Source organism: Arachis duranensis, chromosome 4, assembly GCF_000817695.3.
Source record: "Arachis duranensis cultivar V14167 chromosome 4, aradu.V14167.gnm2.J7QH, whole genome shotgun sequence".
Classification (NCBI taxonomy): Eukaryota; Viridiplantae; Streptophyta; class Magnoliopsida; order Fabales; family Fabaceae; genus Arachis; species Arachis duranensis.
Window position 1 is genome coordinate 105,842,552 of NC_029775.3, and position 20,353 is coordinate 105,862,904.

The following is a 20,353-nucleotide window of genomic DNA, read 5'->3' on the forward strand; positions in this document are numbered from 1 at the left end:
CCTAGAGAGAAGTTGGAGTTTCTCTCTCTACAAAATGTAACTAACTCCCCAAAATATCTCAAAAACCAAAAAATGAACTAAGTCTCTTCAACCCTTGCCCCCTTGGTCCTCTTAAGTCTTTTCCCGCCAAAGCACTTCTCAAAAGTTGGGACCTCCAACCAACTCCACGCCTAAGTCACGTGACTTTTAAAAAATCATTTTCGAGCATCGGCGCGTACGCGCAAGGTACGCGTGCGCGCCATGGATGCGGTTCTGGAGTGTGCGCGGAGGCGGGACGTACGCGTGCGCGTCCATGAGGATCCTTGCTCAGCCGCTACTCCAGCCGGCTCGTGGCTTGGCTCTTAGTCTCGGCTTCACGTTGCTCTCATCTGCGCGGGCGCGTCAGGTGCGCGCACGCGCCCATGCGGAAATCTCCAATGCTCAATTCTCATGCTTCCTTCCTTTGCACCCTTCTTCCTTATCTTTTCCTGTCCATTCCTACTCTATGTCCTGAAACCACTTAGCGCACAAGTCACGGCATCGAATGGCATCAAGGAGAGATTAGAAATGTATCTATTTTAGTGCAAAATAAGCATGTTTTCCTTCATGAGGCAAAACTAGGAAGGGAATGCAAGTTCTTGTATTTTCATGCAGAAAATGTGTGAAATCATTGATAAACCCTTTGAAATTAGCACAAGATAAATCCTCAAAATGGGGTTTGTCAACCTTCCCACACTTAGATTCTTGAGCTGCCATCTAAAGCAGAATCACGGAGAGAGGGCCATCAAGACACGATGAGAGAGAGAGAGAGAGAGAGAGAGAGTCCGCAGAGAGAGGGAGGCCGTTCGCATCCAATCACCACCGCTTGAGGGAGACCGTTCGCGTCCAGCTCGACGTGGCCGTTGCATCACCGTAATCGTGCGCCGCCATCAAGCTCGAAGCTGCCACCATTGCACGAAACAAAGAGAGTGAGAGACGCGATGCAAGGGTGAGGGAGGAGTTATCGTCGCTACTGACTCGCCGTGGAGCTCCATTGCCGTTAGATCCATCTCTGTTTTTGCTGCAATGGCCGCCGCCCTTGGAGGTGCTGCCGTGGTGGTGGTCGCGCCTTTGGTTGCCAGGAAGCGTCGTCGGGGTTAGCCGTTGGGGCTGCGGTTACTCTGTTCTTGGTTTTTTCATGGTACAATAAGTCTTTTTGCTCTGAAAACCCATCTTTGTTGTTGTTCTATTATAGATTATTGAGTTTTATGTGACGTTAATGGCTTAGGGTTGAGCTATGATTCTTGCGTGCTGTGCTTAGAGGCTGTGACTGCTGCAAGGATGGTCAGATTTGACGCCGCCGCTACAAAATCAGAGTTTTATGAGTTTTGTCAGCATAGTTAAGTTGTGATTGAAATAAGGGTGCTTGTCTTAAATTTATTCTTGCATATGACACATCTTTTACTTAGACAAAAGAGAACCTTTCTCAAACAATGGATCGGCCATTGATTTTGCAATTGGCGAAAAGTGTACAAAGCAAGTTGGGTTGATGGGTCAGGCTTGTCCATCATGAGACTATGGTAGAGGTTAACAATCTTCAAATGCTTCAAGTTCTCAAGCACACAGCACAATGCTCTAAAGTTCACTATTATGGATTGAATGCTCAAGAATTTGAGATTTGGAGTGTGTTTGATCAAGACTCTAGCATGATTCATTTCGAAGCAGCTAGTGATTTTCAATTCGGTGATTCCTTTGCAGTATTTGCCAATTGCTGGAAAAATCTCATCATGATTGGTCATCATGCAGGTAATTGTGATGGATTCAAGCCCTCCCTATAAATTAATTGCATGTTCAATTGCTTCTTTTGATAGGTTGCATAAGGCAGGTCAAACTAACCTTTTCAGATTTGAAGTCCTGCACAAAAATATAATACATAAGAAACTTTACCTCAATAATAATAATAATAATAATAAATAATTTAAATCCTTTAAAATGAGAAAATTAGTAAATAATGATTATATTCACATAGATTTTTGTATGAATTTTTTTGAATCTTTTTAAATTTCTCTTTCAAACACTATAAATAAATGATTTAACACGTTTAAAGTATATAATCTATTCCTAATTCTTAATTATATCTCTTAGTCTTAAATTATTACTGAGTTGAGTGTCAAAATCTTTTACAGATATACCTTATTATCCTAGATCTACTAACTTGGAGAATAAAAAATTCTACCGCAACTTCATATCCTGATGTTCTACAACTCAACTTGAAGTTATCTTAATCTATATACTTTCACACCCTTCTATATTTTTATCTTACTAGAAATAATATCTAAAGACACTAGAGAGAATATTAGTTGAAAAACTAAATCTTATATTATTACTGTCCAAAAAAAAAAATTAGTCTCATCTCCTATTAATATAAATAAAAAAATATCTTAAAAAAATTCTACTTGAATAGTATTATGCCTATCAAACCACACAAACAAAGTGTTTAAAACCAGTCACCTATCATAATTTTTAGACATACATACACTTTATGTATATAAATATAATATAGCATAATTATATAATTTGAGCACAAACAATTGAAAGTAGTGTTATCTTTCGGCAACAAAGAGCAACTGTTCGTCTTTTATGTAAGCATAGAAATTGAACACAAAATAGAGAATATGTCCTACTTTTAATTGTCATTCTTTCACTTGAATCTTCATGGTTCTAAGATCTTAGAATGTTGGGTAGGTTAAAAGGCTTACAGTATAGTACACTAAAGTTGAACTTATGCCAAAGTTTACAGTCACTACGAGCTTCATGTCAAGTTTTACATATTCTTGATACTGTTGAAAGCTCCACAACATTAAAGGCCATGAAAATAATCACCAACAACTTGTAGTATAGAACATTATTGATGTTTCTAGCATCGGTGTTGTATTGGATTTCACAAACTTTTTCTTCATTGTTCAAAAGTTTTCCTGCATGAATCATTAAGACCTTAATTAATGTATGTCAAATGCATGAGATTGTAAAAGAAATTATATGGAAATAAAGCATTTCAAATTGATGATTGAACTTAATATATAACTGCGTATGATAAGAATATCTTCATAAATGAAATATTCTTTTCGTAATAATAAAACGTTTCATTCTTAATGTCACATAAATTTTTGAATCTTACTAGTCATAAATCAGTTAATTTTTATGTCGTGTAGATACCCAAATTTTAAAAACACGAATTAACAAAGCCAGAGAAATTAAAGATTTTCTCTATGATCATATTTGACCCAAGACTTTGTATTATGCACTTCTTTTCTTCTCAAAAGTGTTCAACTTTTTAAAATTTTTTTATGCTCAAATTAATGGAATTGAATATTAATTTCTTCTTCAATCATACCTCAAAATTAATGGATGAAAGAAAATACAACTAAAATAATTAAAAAGAATAATTATTGTTATTAAGATCATTTTGATCTACCTTTTAACATATTTCAACAATTTTTTTTAAGGCAAATACTTAGTATCATTCAGAAATCAGAGGTAAGTTATTTTTTCTTATATATTATCTATGAAGCACAAATACTTCACTAAGTTAACGTATCCATGTGTCGGACATAATTTGGACACGACATTCATCAACACTTGTCTGATACGCGTGTCTGATGTGTCCAAACCGTGTCTTTATAAAAAATAAAAAAAATTAGACACACTTGGACACGCCTAAATACCATCACGTATCAACATGTTCAATCTTATTCTTAACATGTATTCTTAAAATAAATTTAGAAATAGTATATATTATTATTTATTAAAATAAAAAATATTTTAAATATTTTATATAATTGAAATAAGACATTAAAAATAATTAAAAAATTAATTTATGATTTAATATCAATAAAATATTAAAATATCATGACGATTTATTTAAAAAATATTTTATATTTTATATGTATGTATGTCTCCGTGTCTTATAAGATTTTAAAATTCGCGTGTCGGCGTGTCCAGTGTCATGTCGTGTCCCATGTACGTGTTAATGTTCGTGTATCATAATATATTTTCAAATAGAGAAGATATAGGAAGAATAACACTTTTTTTGAACAACCTAAATAATAGGTTAAAAAAAAAGTTAATTTTAATTTTAAAACTCAATTTTTGAAGTAATTGGATATAATCCTTGTTTTGAATGGTTAGTAAACTTGAAATACATAGTCTGTTGTTCACGTTATTCGCATCTCTCATTGTTCACCTAACGAGATTAATTATTTTAAATTAAACTTTAATTAATTTATCATAACATTTTCTTTCGTATATAACTTTAGAACTCGAAAAATACTTGCGAAATCCTATAAAGTATATTTAATGTTTGTTTCAAAAGTTTATTTTTATCAAAACTTTAACTTTGTGTTGGATTGATTACATGTATATGATTATTTGATGTATTAAATATTGCATATATAATTATTTATATGTCTTTCTCTAATAATTTAAACTTAAAAAGAAGTGGTTTCACTACAAGGTTTTTGTTTATTTGTGGAGGTTTTTTTTCTTATTTGTGGAGGTTTATAACCCCCACCAAATAGTTTGTGGGGGTTTCCAAAACCCCCAAAATTTGAGGTGCCACGAGGTCTTTTGTGGGGGTTTTTAACAACCTCCACAATTTATTCAGTGGGGGTTTTGTGTGTGTTTAGTGGAGGTTTTATATTTAACTTTTGTGGGGGTTTTAAATCACTTTTGTGGCAGTTTAAAACCCCCACAAATTGATTTTTCAATTTGACACAAATTAACTATTTTGTGAGGTTTTCAAACCTCCACAAATCCTGTAATTAATTATTTATTTTTAATTTCAAATCATTCATTAATCTCATCCCATTTATATACTCTCAAATTAGAAATTTATTTTATAATATCAAAATTTAAAAACTAAATCTTTTATAACACAATTCCTCAATATAAGACATAACTCTCTATATAAAAAAATTCTCAAAGTCAATAGTTTTAAACATAATTGCATATAGTATTGTTTTACATAACTATTACTGTTTTTCTTTAAAAAGTAAAATAAAATAATTTCAATATTTCAATGTCATCTAATTACATAAAAATCTCAAATATTTGTCCTCGGATGTCCGTTACTATCACCAGCTGATCTCCTAGCATCAAAGGGAGTAGTGGGCTCACTTTCAGCATCATTAGCCTATATGTAAACATAAGATGTTATTAGTAATTTCAGTAAAGTTAAGCATCAAGATAATTCGATATAAGCCTTACAACTCAATTTTAAAGAGCATCTAAACCTAGTATAAGAAAACAGAAAATTGCAGCTGTATAGTTGAAGAGGCAGAAACATGCGGATATGCTTGGTTGCTTACTACAAAATGATATCATTATCCTAAAACAGGATCGGAGGCAACTTGCACTAATTTATGACCAAATTGATATAATTAAGTATTTTCCTAATGCAAAACACAGCAGTAGAGCAGTTTCTCATGTTTAATGGACAACAACCACTAAAAGAATGCAAGAATACTGTGATGTCCATGTTCTTAACTATTCTCAGCCTAATTTTTGGCATCTAGAGTCGTGGGTTACCACTGATATTGAAACAAGTTGGTAAAATAGTGTAACAATTTTAACATAACACTAGCTTTTTTATAACTATTAAACACACCAATTGTTATCATTTGAGCCTTTTACTTTTAGTGTATTAGGTTTATTTAATAAGAATTGATGATATGAACATGTTCAATTTCAATAATTAGACTCCATTATTAATTATTATTCCATCTAAACTTATATTCCTAACAAATGAATTTATTATAAAGTTACCTCGCGGGCAGAAAAAAAGCCAACAAGTGCTTCGGGAATTCCTCCTTCCTTCATCATTAGATATGCTTTCATCATATCAAATGATTGCTGCAACTTAGACTCTAGACTAATGACCTTTTGCTGTGAATTATGTAAGTCGGACTCCAAATTATTGATCTTTTCCTGTAAAATTGCAGAAGTAGTAAGCGAAGAAGATCCAGCTGAATTAGTGGAGATGGTCATCCCATTAAGCCGACTTCTCACATTCTTAAAGGTATTTGTAGGCGCTGCTCCCATGCCCATGCAATGAACTCTCCCAGAGTGTTCAGGCCCCAAAACTTTACCAACAGCATCATTAGGGGACACCTCAAATTGTGTATTTGACTGTGTCATATTCAGCTCAATTTGTTCCTATTTAAAAGAATAAATAGAAACTATTCAATTTAAAAGAAGCAACACATGTAACCAATGGCATTGCAGATTATGATTATTCTAGTGTTCTTACTTCCTAGACCATTATCACAACCAAAAATTTAAAGTGAAAAGTGCATGAAAGTGAAATGAACCACTTTCCTATAATCATTATATATTTCAATCCACAAGCAACCACACTCAAATCCCATTTTCACATGATCACTTACAAATAAAATAAGATAAGATAGTAAAGGTTTACAAAATACTTACCACTATAGTTAATGCCTCGTTATTTACAAAAGAACCATCCTTTCTCTTATGTGTTTCAATGTACATCATTCCTCTACTAGGCTTCTTTCCCGTTTCCAAGTACTAAAAGAGAAGGAATAAAGAGTTAAACAATTAACATATATAATGCAAGTAAAATCACACATGTACCAAGTGTGTGTATATATATACCATCTCTTGTCGCCTCCGAGAGTTGGATTTAGATCCACAAGTGTGAGGAATGGTTTGCTTGCTTTGATTTTCCTTATTTTTCATGCAAAGCTCCTAAAAATAAATATAATAACTTCAATTAATATTTTTTTTAATTAACCTACAGCAATAACTAAATGAATTGTTTAGTGTCTTACAACTGTAGACGGTTTTAGTCGATAATTGACAAAACAAGTCCATTGATCTCTTGGAACATCATCAGGCACATTGTTCACCAATGCTTCTCTTCTCATGGTTGGATCATAGAACTCATTCCACAATCTTTGTCTATATATTGCCCACTTTTTTGCAATACTTTGAATGCAATACCTATAGGCAATCTTTTCTGTGCTTGTAAAATAGAAGTGGGGCTTCAAACAAAAAATAAATAAATAAATAAATAAATAAATAAATAATAATTACTTGAACTAATAGAAGTTTCAAATAAAATAAAATTTACCTTTATCATTGTATCAAAGCACTCATCCTTGAAAGACTTAGGCATGCCACCATTTTCTTGTCCTGACCACTTTTCAAAGCTAATTGGAAAGATACGTGCATTAGTTGCTAATATACCACAATAACCAGCAAGTAAACCTTGTGCTTCACCATATGTCGCACCCTCTTCATCAACCTCTACAATTACACGGTCTCCTCTAGGTAAGTTGCAAACATCCTTGACTTTGATCTTAGTCTTCTTCTTCATATTTGTAGAGTCTTAAGGAAAATAAAAAACTTCATTATTGAAAGCATTCATAAATAATGCATGTATATTAACTGTTTATCCATTTTTTAAACTTCATTGTTACAATTATTCTCAAAAATCAAATATAAAATATTAGGAGTTACAATTTTTTAAGCTAGCATAAAAGATTATGGATCAGGACATATTCAATCTAATAGCATAAATGATTTAAACTATACTTTAATCATATTAATTAATTATGCAATATAAATTAATACCAATTATCTCCACATTCCAAGAAGATGAAGACTTTGAGTTAGAACAACGCGTGGCTCCATCAGATGAAATGGAATTTGCAGCGGCTTGAAAAGGGGCTTGAGAAGGAGCCTCACTAGCCTCTACACTAGTGGTATCTTCATATGCTACTGGTGCTGGAGGTTGAAGTGAACGCGAAGCATTGTTGGTTTTCCTCTCATCTACAAATTTCAATGGATTTTTTATGCATTTGCCCCTTGGCATGACTGCATATCAACAAACACAAAATTGTTAAGCACACAAAAGATAATTAGACATTATACTAATAATTAAATATAAAACTGTCAAGTACATAATAAATAAAAAGCTTAAAATGTTACCTTTGGTAAAATTTTGTACAAATTTTCATAAAGAAATGAAAGAGAATAATTAATAAAGAGGGAACAACTCTATTCTATTCTGATCCAAATTAAAGCTAAAAATAAAGGATCATGTAGCAGAAAGATTACTTAGGTATTACAACATAGATTATTACTTTATTATGGTGGAAATGAAACTGAAACTGATTTTAGTTTAAATCATGTTGTAGATGTACAAATTAACATGTCCTAGCAAGAATATATTAATATTTTTTCAGTTGTTCACTTTTCTATAATAGATGATGATACAGACCAGGCCAGCAGCATTAATGCATAAAAGTTTAATCACTGCATGATTACCAATTAAGAAAGGAAAATTTCAGCTATTACCGGGAATGCGTATTATGGACATAGATAACACTCCATGCTGCAACAATTTTGGAGACTTAACCTCTCAAAAGACTATATATTACTACATTTTAAAGATGATGCAACATTCAGATTTAACGGATTGGTGGCTTTCCAACACAAGAAGTGAACTTGAACCAGTAGCATTATCTTTGTGTCCAAAGATCCTACCAAATTAAAGCTGAAAATGTTTAATTGAGTGTGCAGATGAGATGAAAATAGAAGAGAAGGAAGCTTAGGTAGGGAAAAGAAGAAAAACAAACTTAATTAAAAGAGATAAGAGAGAAAGCATATAGAGCAAGGGGAAGCACTGCCTTTGAGTTATGAAAAGCATAAAAAAGAAATTTAATAGATTGTAGTATTTAGCATTGCAAGCAACTATAGTTTCCAGATCAAAGTAGAGTTTAATTTGAAGTTAGCATTATGAATTTAGTAGTTAACAGTAAAAATAAAAAACAATAAGAAACAACAAATACAAGTTTCAATTACTAGTGAGAACATTTAGAATCTAACAAGGGGAAAGATTTTGAAACCTCTAAATTTAATGTTTATATAACAAATTTGAAGAACAGAATGTAATGAAAATCATAGGCCACATATCATTATGAAATTATCAGAAGAAGCAAAAAAATTATTGAAATTACATGTATGCTTCAGTTTAATCTTTTCCACAAATTACACAGAGACTAAATTGAATAATAAAAATGTAACTTTGAGATGAGAAATTCTTATTCACTTCCTTCACACAAGGAACAAAAGTTCACGTTCATTCTAAGAAATGTAGGCAACAGAGTCTTATCAAATAGAGTTGTCTATAATATTTATATTCATTATTAAGTGATTGGAATCCTTATGTGGATAATTTCCATCATGAGCCCAGCAATTCACCAATTTATTCAACAATTTGAACAAAGAAATGCAAAATCGGTAAAAGCATATCAAAATGTACAAAGAAATGCAGAATATCTCGATAAAACATGAAACTGTGGCAAAAATGAACAAGTAAAAGCATGCAAGCATATTCAGACAAGCCATTTCCATTTTGAATTCCATTGCAATTTGCAGGACGTCGCACAATGGTAAAATTCCATAATCATGAGTCCAATTAACATAATAACCAAATGGCAATTGGTTCAATGTCGAAATAAGTACGGTATTAAGCACCGATTTAACACATTTGAATAATTACCTAAGCTGGTTGCTTATTTGGAACCTCAAAGAAGCAGAGAAATAGAGACAAGTCAAATATGGAGAAGAAGAATACCAGCGACAACTCGAAGGAGAAAATAGATTTGAAACAATGGCTCGATTCAGAAGTTTTCGACCGCAGAAACTACAGCAGCAACGATGGCGAAAATTGCAATGGCAATGGCGGCAGAAACTGCAACGGCAATCATAGCTACAGAGCCACCAGATCTGAAACCATAATGTTGATAGAGGAGGTGGTTCGATTTATGAGCTTCCTGCAACAACTTAGGCGGCAACGGCGGCATAACCAGCGACTATAATGGCGGCGGACCGACGACTGCAACGATAGCTACATCGGTGGAGAACTTAGGGTTTTGTCCATAGCCATTCTCTTCTGTCTTCTCTTCTCTCTACTTCGATGAGTTTTGAAAACTCACATAAAAGAGGGGTTTTCTTTGGGGTTATAGTTTAAATTTTATAAATTAGCTATTAGGGGAGGTTTTATAAATTGCCATAAATAAAGTGTATTTTGGAGGTTTTTAAAAACCTCTACTAAAAAACTCCCTCAATTAAATATAAATCTTGTAGTGTTTATCACATAATATCCTAACTTCTATGATTGAAAGTTTTAGAGTTCATTTTTTTCAAATCCAAAAAAAAAATTAGTATAAGATAAATAAAAAATTTATAAAATAAATTTAGAAAAAATTCACATAAATCTAAAAAAGGTAAGAAATTTTAAAAAAATCACACAAATTCAAAAAGATACTCGTACGTAAAGAGACGTGTTATATATATAACTATTCATGTATCTCTTATTTTTACTTTTGAGCTTTTGAAAAAAATAAAAAAGAAAAACCATTAAAAAATGTGCAAAATAGATCTAATATGCAACAATATATATGATGAGAAGATAAAGTACCCTCAAATTTTGAAATGATGGCGAAACAATTGTCTTTTTTTTAATTAGTGTAAAATTCAAAATAAACATATATAAACATATATTCAAAAATGGATGAAACATTTGATTTGAAAAAAAGTTTCGAACAATATGATTTAACAGTATTTATGTATAATCAATTTCTTCATGAAACAAAAAAGTAAATTTTTTAAAAGATATAGATAAAATTGTAAAGCTCGAGTCTCCAAGGTTAGGGATATAATCATGGACAAACTAAAATAAATATAACGAGAAAAAGAAGTAATTAATCGTACCTCCTATGTCACTCTCTTTGATTTGTAGTGAACAAAAGACAGAAGAAAACTGAAATTTAAACTCTAAATAATTTATAGAGAACCAGTCAAGACATTATAAAATTCTATAAAATTGAATATTCTGTTCAACTAAAAATTGTACGAAAACAAAAAAAAATAATTGGTCAACCGAAAAATTTACAATTACAACCTTTAGTCATTCATAACTATCGTTTTAAATGTTTTAATACATACCAATTAATAAATTAATTATATTAGGTACACATAAAAAATTAATCATTAAATCAATTATCCGTAAAAAATATTATCCGTAAAAAATATATATTAAAATATAAAAAATATATTTAAAATAAATAAAATAATATATATAAAGGCTAATTTGGTGACTAATATTAAATGTGCATATACCATTTTTGTTTTTAAATATAATTCATTCAACGAAAAACAAAAACAGCATTTATTAGAATTAACAAACTAATTTAATTTGTTTTCATCATTAAATAATGTAGCATTATCTTTTTCCAGTCACAACTAATGAGAGAAAACAAAAGAAATAAAATAATTAGTGTTTAATTTGTTGGATTTTTCTCTCTTTTGTGAAATCTAAATTTATTTTTTTTAGTATTTTCTTATACTCTTGTGTTACTATCCTAATAAGAGTTTTTGGGGAATTTGAGAGTGAAAGAGAGCAGCCACAAAGTAGAGATGGCAACGGGGCAAGATGGAGGCGGGGAATACTTTTCCGCTCCCCGTCTCCGGCTCTAGATTTGCTCCCCGTCCCTGCCCCAATTCCACCATGGGAGAATATTGTCCTCCATCTTCATTTTTTGCGAATTTTCATTTTCAGTAGGGACCCATTTTCCATCCTCCTATATTGATTATTTATATGAAAGTTCTAATAAAAAATAAAAAAACATTATTACAACATACAAAAACACAGTCACGTAGCGGTGAAAACGGAAAGGACGTTGCGATCATAGATAATGAGGTGGTGAGGGGGTAACGATACGATGAGCACTGAGCAGGAGTGGTGAAGGATATGGTTGTGACGCTATGTGAAATTGAAATTTGCGAGTTTTGGCCTTCTGGGGTGATTGGAGAGTGGGACGATGTAGTGTTATGGAGAGAAGGGAAGACACTTTTGAAATTAGGGTTAGGTTTTTCAATATATATATATATATATGGTATGTGAAATAACTAAAATATTTATATTAGAAATAAATTATAAAGGGTATTTAAGTAAATTTAATCATTCGAAGATAAGTGGAGATGGGGCAGGATCCCTGCTCGAGTCTCCACGTGTGCCTCGAAGGAATTTTGGCCCCATCTTCGCAGAAAAAATTCTCCATCTTTGGGTCCCCATTTGAGGTAATTCCCGCACTTCGGAGAGTTTTGCCATCCCTACCACAAAGTGAGAGAGAAGAGAAGAAAACAGAATTCCTGTTTTTGTGCAGTGTAACAGATTTTAAACAATAGTTTCTCATTTGCTCACCGTTAGATCGGTCTGAAAATCGAATTGTAGCTTTATCTCATCTTGTTCTTCATTCTGAACGGTAGAGAGTTTGATTGAAGGTTTGCAGAGGGAGAAATTTTCTTCGAAATCCAGCTCTATTATTGGGTATTTTTTTATCTTATTGTTACTCATTTGTAAGCTTTGTGCTTTGACACACATAATGATTAGACGCAGAGGTTGGAGGCCGCGACCCAGCAATCTTAGCCTCCTGGTGGGAACGACAAAGCCGGCTCTGAAATGTCAATGGTAGATCCTAACCAGATTTGGCGCGAGACCACCTCTGAGCCCCACAATAATTGTCGATTCGGGTTGGGCTCGTTTTTCGCCAATTGCCTCCGCTCCTCCGCGTTGGTGGCTTTCTCTACCTCTGTCTCTGCCACCAGCCTTGCCGATCCCTAGGAGGTTGTTGACTTTAGGGATGAGGTGTAGAAGCTGATACAGGAGCTTCACCAGCAAATGAAGCAATCTGAGCAGAGGTACAATGACCCTCTTGCATGCGTGGAAGAGCCGTTGCCATCAACTTGGTCCTAACAGAGAAACTGGAGTAGCTCGATTAGTTGCGATAGCAGATGCGGCAACGCTGCTGGTGGGGCACCCACGTCAGCACCTTCTCTGCTGCTTCAATAGGGGGACCATGACGGCGACGATGACGATTACAGGATTTATACAGGTTGGGGTTTTATTTTTTTTCTTTGTCTATTTCATTGTACTCTACTTTTGTGGCATTACTTTGTATTTCAGACCATTTATTTTTAACAAAATAATTTGTTGATTTTTGTTAATTTTATATTTTTACTAATAATTTTGTTAACTTAATTTGACTACTAATTGTAGTTTATTATTGCCCAAAAAATTAAAAAAAATTAAAAAATAATACCGTCGGATTAATTCGACGGTAGCTTTGATGCTATTTCACTTCAAATGGCACCAAACTTACCATCGGATTAATCCGACAGTAATCGTCAACTCAGTCTCGACAAATCTATTGAAAACATCGATAGAAAATCTACTAGTACTTAGCGTCGGATGGAAAAAAATCCGTCAGTAACGAGTTTCCGGCGCCGTTTATGTCGTCAACCCTGGGACGATGGTAAAACCAACGGTAAATCTGATGAGACTCAACGTTTTTCTTGTAGTGTAGGTCGCTAATGGATTAGCAACCGATTTAGAGACCAATAATTTTTCAGCATATCTTTTATGTTGGTTGCTAAATCGGTCACTGGTGATAAAATTAGCAACCGATTTTAGCGACCAACCACTTTATCCTCTTATATTTTAATTAGTCGTTGAATTAGTAATTAATTTTATCATCAACGACGGATTTAGAAACCAACTCTTTAGTAACCGATTTAATGACCAACAATTTTTAGCCTATTTTGATGTTGGTCACTAAATCAGCCACTAATGTTAAAATTAGCGACCGTTTTTTACGATCAACTGCTTTATCACCTTAGTTTTTATTTATTCGTTGAATTGGTCATTAATTTTATTATTAGAAACGGATTTAGAGACCGACCAATTTAGCAACTAACAAATTTTCAGCTATTTTTTATGTTAGTCTCTAAATCAGTTGCTAATGATAAAATTAGCGATTGATTTTGCGACTGATATAATTTTTTATTACCAAAAAATATTGGTCACTAAATTCGTTCACTAATTCCTAATTTAGTGACTAACTAAAATTATTTTGGTGGTGGTCTTTAAATCAATTGCTAAATTAGAAATTAGCGACCAACATTTTTTTTTGTATAAAAAAACAATTGGTCACTATTAGCAATTGATTTTGTTGGTCGCTAAAATCAGTTGCTATTTCAATAATTTCTTATAATATTTCAATAGTTGGCTAAATTTAGGGATAAATATGAGTAAGACCTTATGATAGTTGTTTTGGTATGGAGTGGATTTTAGTAGTGGTCGTCTCACACCTCCGAAACTTAAATTTTGATGAAACAGACTATTGAATTTGATAAATTCGATTTGATGAATTTAAATTTTTTTTAAGATTGATTAAATAGAATTTGTAATTTAGTTTGATGATTTTAATTATTATATTGTAACTTACATGATCATTTTAGCACTTTATTTTTTTTAGGACAGAGATTATATTTTAAGTAAGACCATATATAGGAGAGATGTCATAAAAACAAAGACAAAATGTATCACGCCGGTTAAGATTGAACGAGTATAAGTATGAGTATAAATACGATTATATATATATATAGATTTATAAAGTACTCGTGACGAATATAGATTTGAGACAATAAATAAAATATTTACAAATAATAGAAGGAATAGTAATGAAATAGATAGTTAAAATTCAGAACATGTATGGTATTGAAATATGTGCTCACGTTTTTCCATTGCCATTCTTACATATTAGCAAGATTATTTCATTTTCCCGAAGATAACAACTAATTTTGCATATAGGAATATAAATTATCCAACATAGATACTCATATTTTTATGCCAAAACAAGAATAACAGTAATTCATAATAGCTACTTCCATGAAAGTAATTCAAATTGTGTATGTTTAAACAACCACATTTATTTGAAGCTTCTTCATTCATGATCATATAATTTATTCAAAGGCTTCATGTAATGCCTTCTTGATCAGATAGTTATGACCCGCCATCCTATTCTTGCATATGGCACAGCCGTTATTACTTTGACAAGTCAGAATCTTTCTCAAACGGTGGAGGAGCGGCCATTGATGATGTTGCAATTGGCAAAAAGTGTACAAAACAACCTGGTTTGATGTGTCAGGCTTGTCTATAATGAGACTATGGCAGAGGTTCAAAATCTCCAAATGCTTCAAGTTCTCAAGCACACAGCACAATGCTCTAAAGCTTACTATTATGGATTGAAGGTTCAAGAACTTGAGATTTGGGGTGTGTTCGATCAAGGCTCTAGCATGATCCATTTTGAAGCCAGTAGTGAATTTCAGACTGGTGATTCCTTTGCAGTATTTGCCAATTGCAAGAAAAATATCCTTATGATTGATCATGCGGGTAATTGTGATGGATTCAAGCCCTACCCATAAACTAATTGCATGTTCAATTGCTTCTTTTGAAAAATTACATATGGCAGGTAGAACTAACATTTTTAGATTTGGAGTCCTGCCAAAAAATATAATACATGAGAAACTTTACATTAATAATAATAATAATAATAATAATAATAATAATAATAATAATAATGAGAAAGTTGGTAAATAATGATTATATTCACGTAAAATCTTGTATGAATTTATTCAATTTGTTTTTAAATCCTTTTTTCAAATCCTATAAATAAATAATTTAACACATATTTAAAGTGTCTAATTTATTCCTAATTCTTATGTCTTTAATTTTAGATTATTACTAATTTGAACATGAAAGACTTTTGTAGATACATAAATTTTAATTTATTATTCTAGATTTACCAACCTGAAGAATAAAAAGTTCCGCCGTAGCTTTTGTATCCTGATGCTACAACTTTATATTCTACAACTTGACTTTTCTTAATCTAACAAACCTCTGATACCCTTCTATGTTTTTATCTTATTAGAAATAATATCTAAAGACACTAGAGAGAATATTAGTTGAAAAAATCCTATTATCCTAATTTTCAAATTTTAAAAATAAAAATAAAAATTATTTTTTTCATTAATTGGCTCTAAATTAGTTATATCCTACTTAATTTTCTAAATTTTTTTCAACATACATAATTATTTAATTATTTTTTAATCATATCTAAATAAATTATTCTTAATTATATTATTTTATTTTAAATAAATTTATTTTTTAATTTAACTTTATTCTTAATCATATTACTTTCATTCAGGAACAGATCAAAAAATATTATTATAAAAGGCCATTAACATATATAATATTACAAAATTATATAAAAAATTATATAATATAAGATGTATTATAAAAATATGCCGATAGAAAATATATTTTAAAGTGCAAAAAATATATGTGTACTTTTTACTAACGAAGTGGTCGATTCTTCGTATCATAAAATTCATCAATAATAAAATCTGTGTCAAATTTTTTAGCAATTTTTTTCAATATAGTTAAAAGACAATTAGCAAGAAACTCATCTTTTATTTTGTTTCTGAGTCTTCACAATATTCATAGATAAAAAGATCTTTCAGTTGTAGCAGTTGAACCAGAGAGAATTAATACAAAATGAATTAAGAAAGAGCGTCACAGGAAGAAAAAGAATCCATTTTATGGGATCTAAAAAATTTTATTTGATTAAAAAATATTAGTAATAATATCTTTTTTAGATTTTTTAATATTTTTACTTACTTTTTAGATATTAGAAATCATNTAAAAAAAAACTGGGGGTCAAGGCCTCCACTTGCCCCCCCAAATGTCCGTCCCTGCTTTCATTCTAACTAAATTTAATTTTGACTAACAACAAAATTAAAAAATAAATTGAATAATTATGTGGTAAAAACTTGATATTATAAAAGAAAAAAGTTAAAATTTTTTAAACGTTAAAAATAAAATTCAATTAAATTAAACATTAAAGAAGTTTCGTATATTAGAAACAAAATAAATATAATTTATACTTTATTATATATATCATGTCTTTTTTTTCTTTTCTGAAAGTTTATCTATTAGCTATTCTAAAAGCATGAGTAAAAAATTTAGATTTATAATGCAATTTATTTCATTAAAATTCTCAACATTTTTGCCTATTTAAGTTCCTAACATTTTAAAATCGTCTCAATTTCGTCCAACCGTCAATTTTGTTAACAGCTTATTAACGACAGGACAACATTGAGACAATTTTAAAACTATAGGAACTTAAATAGAATGATTTAAATGTTAGAAAGAATTTTAAAACTTAACCCAAACATTGAATATAGAATGATACTCTACTTATAAAAAAAAATCTTAGAAAATTCTACTTCAATAGTTTTACCTATCAAATCACACAAATGAAGTGCTCAAAGCCTCAAACCAGTCACCTATCATAATTCTTTAGACATACATACACTTTATGTATATAATATAGCATACATAATTATGCAATTTGAGCACAAAGATTAATTGAAAGAAGTGTTACCTTTCAGCAACAAGGAGCAAATGTTCATCCTTTAAGTAAGTATAATAATTGAACACAAAACAACGAATGTGTTCTACTTCGCTCTGAGTTAAGATTCCTCTCAAAATTTTAGTCAGTCTTTCACTTGAATCTCTCCAAGATCCTAGCATCCTGGGTACGTTAAATGGCTTATAGCAGAGTACACTAAGGTCAAGCTTATGCCAAAGTTTAGGGTCACTACGAACTTCACGCCAAGTTTTACACACTCTTGATACTGTTGCAAGCTCTACAACATTAAAGGCCATAAAAATATTCACCAACAGCTCATAGTATAGAACATCATTGATGTTTCTAGCATCGGTATTCTTGAATTCCACACACTCCTTCATTGTTCAAAATTTATCCTGCATGAACCATTAAAATCTTAATTAATATATGCCAAATGCATGAGATTGTAAAAGAAATTATATGGAAATAAAGCATTTTAAATTGATTGAACTATATATATAACTGCGTATGCTAACAACATCTTCATAAATGAAATATTCTTCTTGTAATAATAAAACATTTCATTCTTAATGTCACATAGATTTCTAAATCTTGCTAGTCCTAGATCAGTCAATTTTTATGTCGTTTAATGAACTAGGCCATAATCAAAACATAGAATTGAAAATGTAACAAAATTAAAGATAGACACTCAGTTTTTAAAAACACAAGTGTTCCAACAAGTCATTAATGGTCGGCTTCATTGGTATCCTTTCGATATGCGTTGCGAACACTTTTATTTTTAGCGTCTCATCTTCTCTAGAGAAGCGAAACTCAAACGGATAGAGCCTAAATTCAAGCAAGGGTATACAGACTAAAGTTTTAGTAGCATCTTACTTTCAAAACGAAATGGAATAAGAAGTAATAAGCCTTTTTAGTCACACTAGATGTATAAACTAAATAGTTACGGTCAACCCAAGGGAAGGGGAGGACCCTAACAAGCCAGAGAAACTGAAGATTTTCTTTATGTTCGTATTTGATCCAAGACTTTATACACTTCTTTTCTTCTTAAATAAGTGTTCATTTTCAGAATTTTTTTCATCTCCACAAATCAATGGAATTGAATATTCTCAATACTATGATTTCTTCTTCAATCATTCTCCAAAATTAATGGATGAAAGAGAATACAACTAAAATAATAAAAAAAGAGTAATTATTGTTATTAAAGATAATTTTGACCTACTTTTAACACATTTCAACAAATTTTTTAAGGCAAGTACTTAGTATCATTCAGAAATCAGAGATAAATTACTTTTTCTTAAATTACAACTAAGATCTATTATGCAATAATACATATGATGAGAAGATAATGTACTCTCTAATTTTAAAATGGTGCCGAAGCAATTGTTCTTTCTTTAATTTTTGTAAAATTCAAAATAAACATATATTTAAAAATGGATAAAACATTTGACTTGAAAAAAAAGTTTTGAACAATATAATTTAATCGTATTTATGTATAATCAATTTTTTCACGAAACGAAAACAACAAATTTGTTAAAAGATAAAGATAAAATTGTAGAGCACGAGTCTCCAAGATTAGGATACAATCATGGACAGACTAAAATAAAATATGACAAGAAAAAGAAATAAATGTACCTCCTATGTCACTCTCTTTAATTTGTGTAGAACAAAAAATAGAAGAAGACTGAAATTTAGACAAAAGATTTAAAAAAATTGAAAGATTGAAGAATATTGAAATTTAGATGTGTGTGTTCGAGCGCGCACGCATGTGTTAACTGATATTTAATGTGTATATACTATATATTTTTTTAAATATAATGCATTCAAAGAAAAAGAAAAACAGCATTTATTAGGAATTAAAAAAGTTTTTCGTCATTAAATAATGTAATATTATCTTTTTCCTGTCATAACTTATGAGAGAAAACAAATGTAGTAAACGAAAATATTTGATAAAAAAAATTAGTCAAAAATAATTAAAATTTATCTTATTTAATATTTAATAATTATTTATTAATTATTGTAACAAGTTCTAGCTTTTTTTATCTCTATAATATAATGAAATAGTAAAATATTATTTTATGTAAAAAATACAATGTTTATATTTTTAATATTTATTTTATATTTATTAAAATAAAAAATTTAACAATTTTTATTAATAATGTTATAATGAACATTTTCAATGTAAAATATTTTTTTATAATATTCTTAAGGTATATGTTAATAGAGATGGCAATTTGAGCCGACCAAACTTGATCCTATCTTATGAATGGGTGCGAAATTTTTAATAGTTGGCTAAATTTAGAGACTTGTATGAATAATACCTTAAGATAAACATATATTTAAGAATGGATGAAACATCTGACTTAAAAAAAAGTTTCGAATAATATGATTTAACCGTATTTATGTATAATCAATTTTTTTCACAAAACAAGAAAAACAAATTTGTTAAAAGACAAAGATAAAATTGTAAAGCTTGAGTTTTCAAGATTAGGACACAATTATGAACAGACTAAAATGAAATATAAAAAGGAAAAGAAATAAGCGTACCTCTTATATCACTCTCTTTGATTTGTGTTGAACAAAAGACTGAAATTTAGATTCTATATAATTCACAGAAAACCAGGCTAGTCAAGACCTTATAAAATTCTATATAAAATTGAATATACTGTTCAACTAGAAATTATACAAAAAAATAATTGGTCAATAGACAAATTTACAATTACAACCTTTAGTCATTCATAACTAACGTTTTGAATTTTCTAATACATTTACCGATTAATAACTTATATGAATATAATTTATAAATTTACTATATTAAGTGTACATAAAAAAATTAATCACTAAATTAATCACTCATATCAAATATATATTAAAATACAAAATTTACATTTAAAATAACTAAAATAATATGTGTGTGTTGACTAATTAATTTAGTGTCTAATACACTAATTTGATGACTAATATTTAAAATGTATTTAATATTTTTGTTTTTAAATAGAATGCATTTAAGTCACACAAATTTATATATATAT

The 20,353-nt window shown here is 30.4% G+C and overlaps 3 protein-coding genes across 3 annotated transcripts in view; all 3 read right to left on the reverse strand.

Annotated features, from left to right (window-relative positions):
- Nucleotides 1–10,803, reverse strand: part of LOC110280199 (F-box/LRR-repeat protein At3g48880-like) — an 88,530-nt gene extending 77,727 nt beyond the window's left edge. Inside the window, exon 1 of the mRNA XM_021140857.2 lies at nt 10,762–10,803. The gene's annotated coding sequence lies outside the window, so the exon portion shown is untranslated. The remainder of the gene's footprint in view (nt 1–10,761) is intronic.
- Nucleotides 5,043–9,851, reverse strand: LOC107485475 (uncharacterized). Its single transcript, XM_052260654.1, has 9 exons — nt 9,696–9,851; nt 8,341–8,377; nt 7,615–7,857; nt 7,112–7,368; nt 6,810–7,022; nt 6,634–6,726; nt 6,445–6,546; nt 5,782–6,171; nt 5,043–5,149 (listed from the first exon to the last, which is right to left on the reverse strand). The coding sequence occupies exons 1-9, from the start codon at nt 9,849–9,851 to the stop codon at nt 5,060–5,062; spliced, it is 1,581 nt and encodes a 526-aa protein (XP_052116614.1). The 3' UTR covers nt 5,043–5,059.
- A 3,856-nt stretch (nt 10,804–14,659) lies between the features above and the next one.
- LOC127746472 (F-box/LRR-repeat protein At3g48880-like) lies at nt 14,660–20,076 on the reverse strand. Its single transcript, XM_052259820.1, has 3 exons — nt 19,869–20,076; nt 17,337–17,719; nt 14,660–15,391 (listed from the first exon to the last, which is right to left on the reverse strand). Exons 2-3 carry the CDS (start codon nt 17,702–17,704, stop codon nt 14,854–14,856), a joined length of 906 nt encoding a protein of 301 aa, XP_052115780.1. The 5' UTR covers nt 17,705–17,719; nt 19,869–20,076; the 3' UTR covers nt 14,660–14,853.
- Between the last annotated feature and the right edge of the window lie 277 nt (nt 20,077–20,353).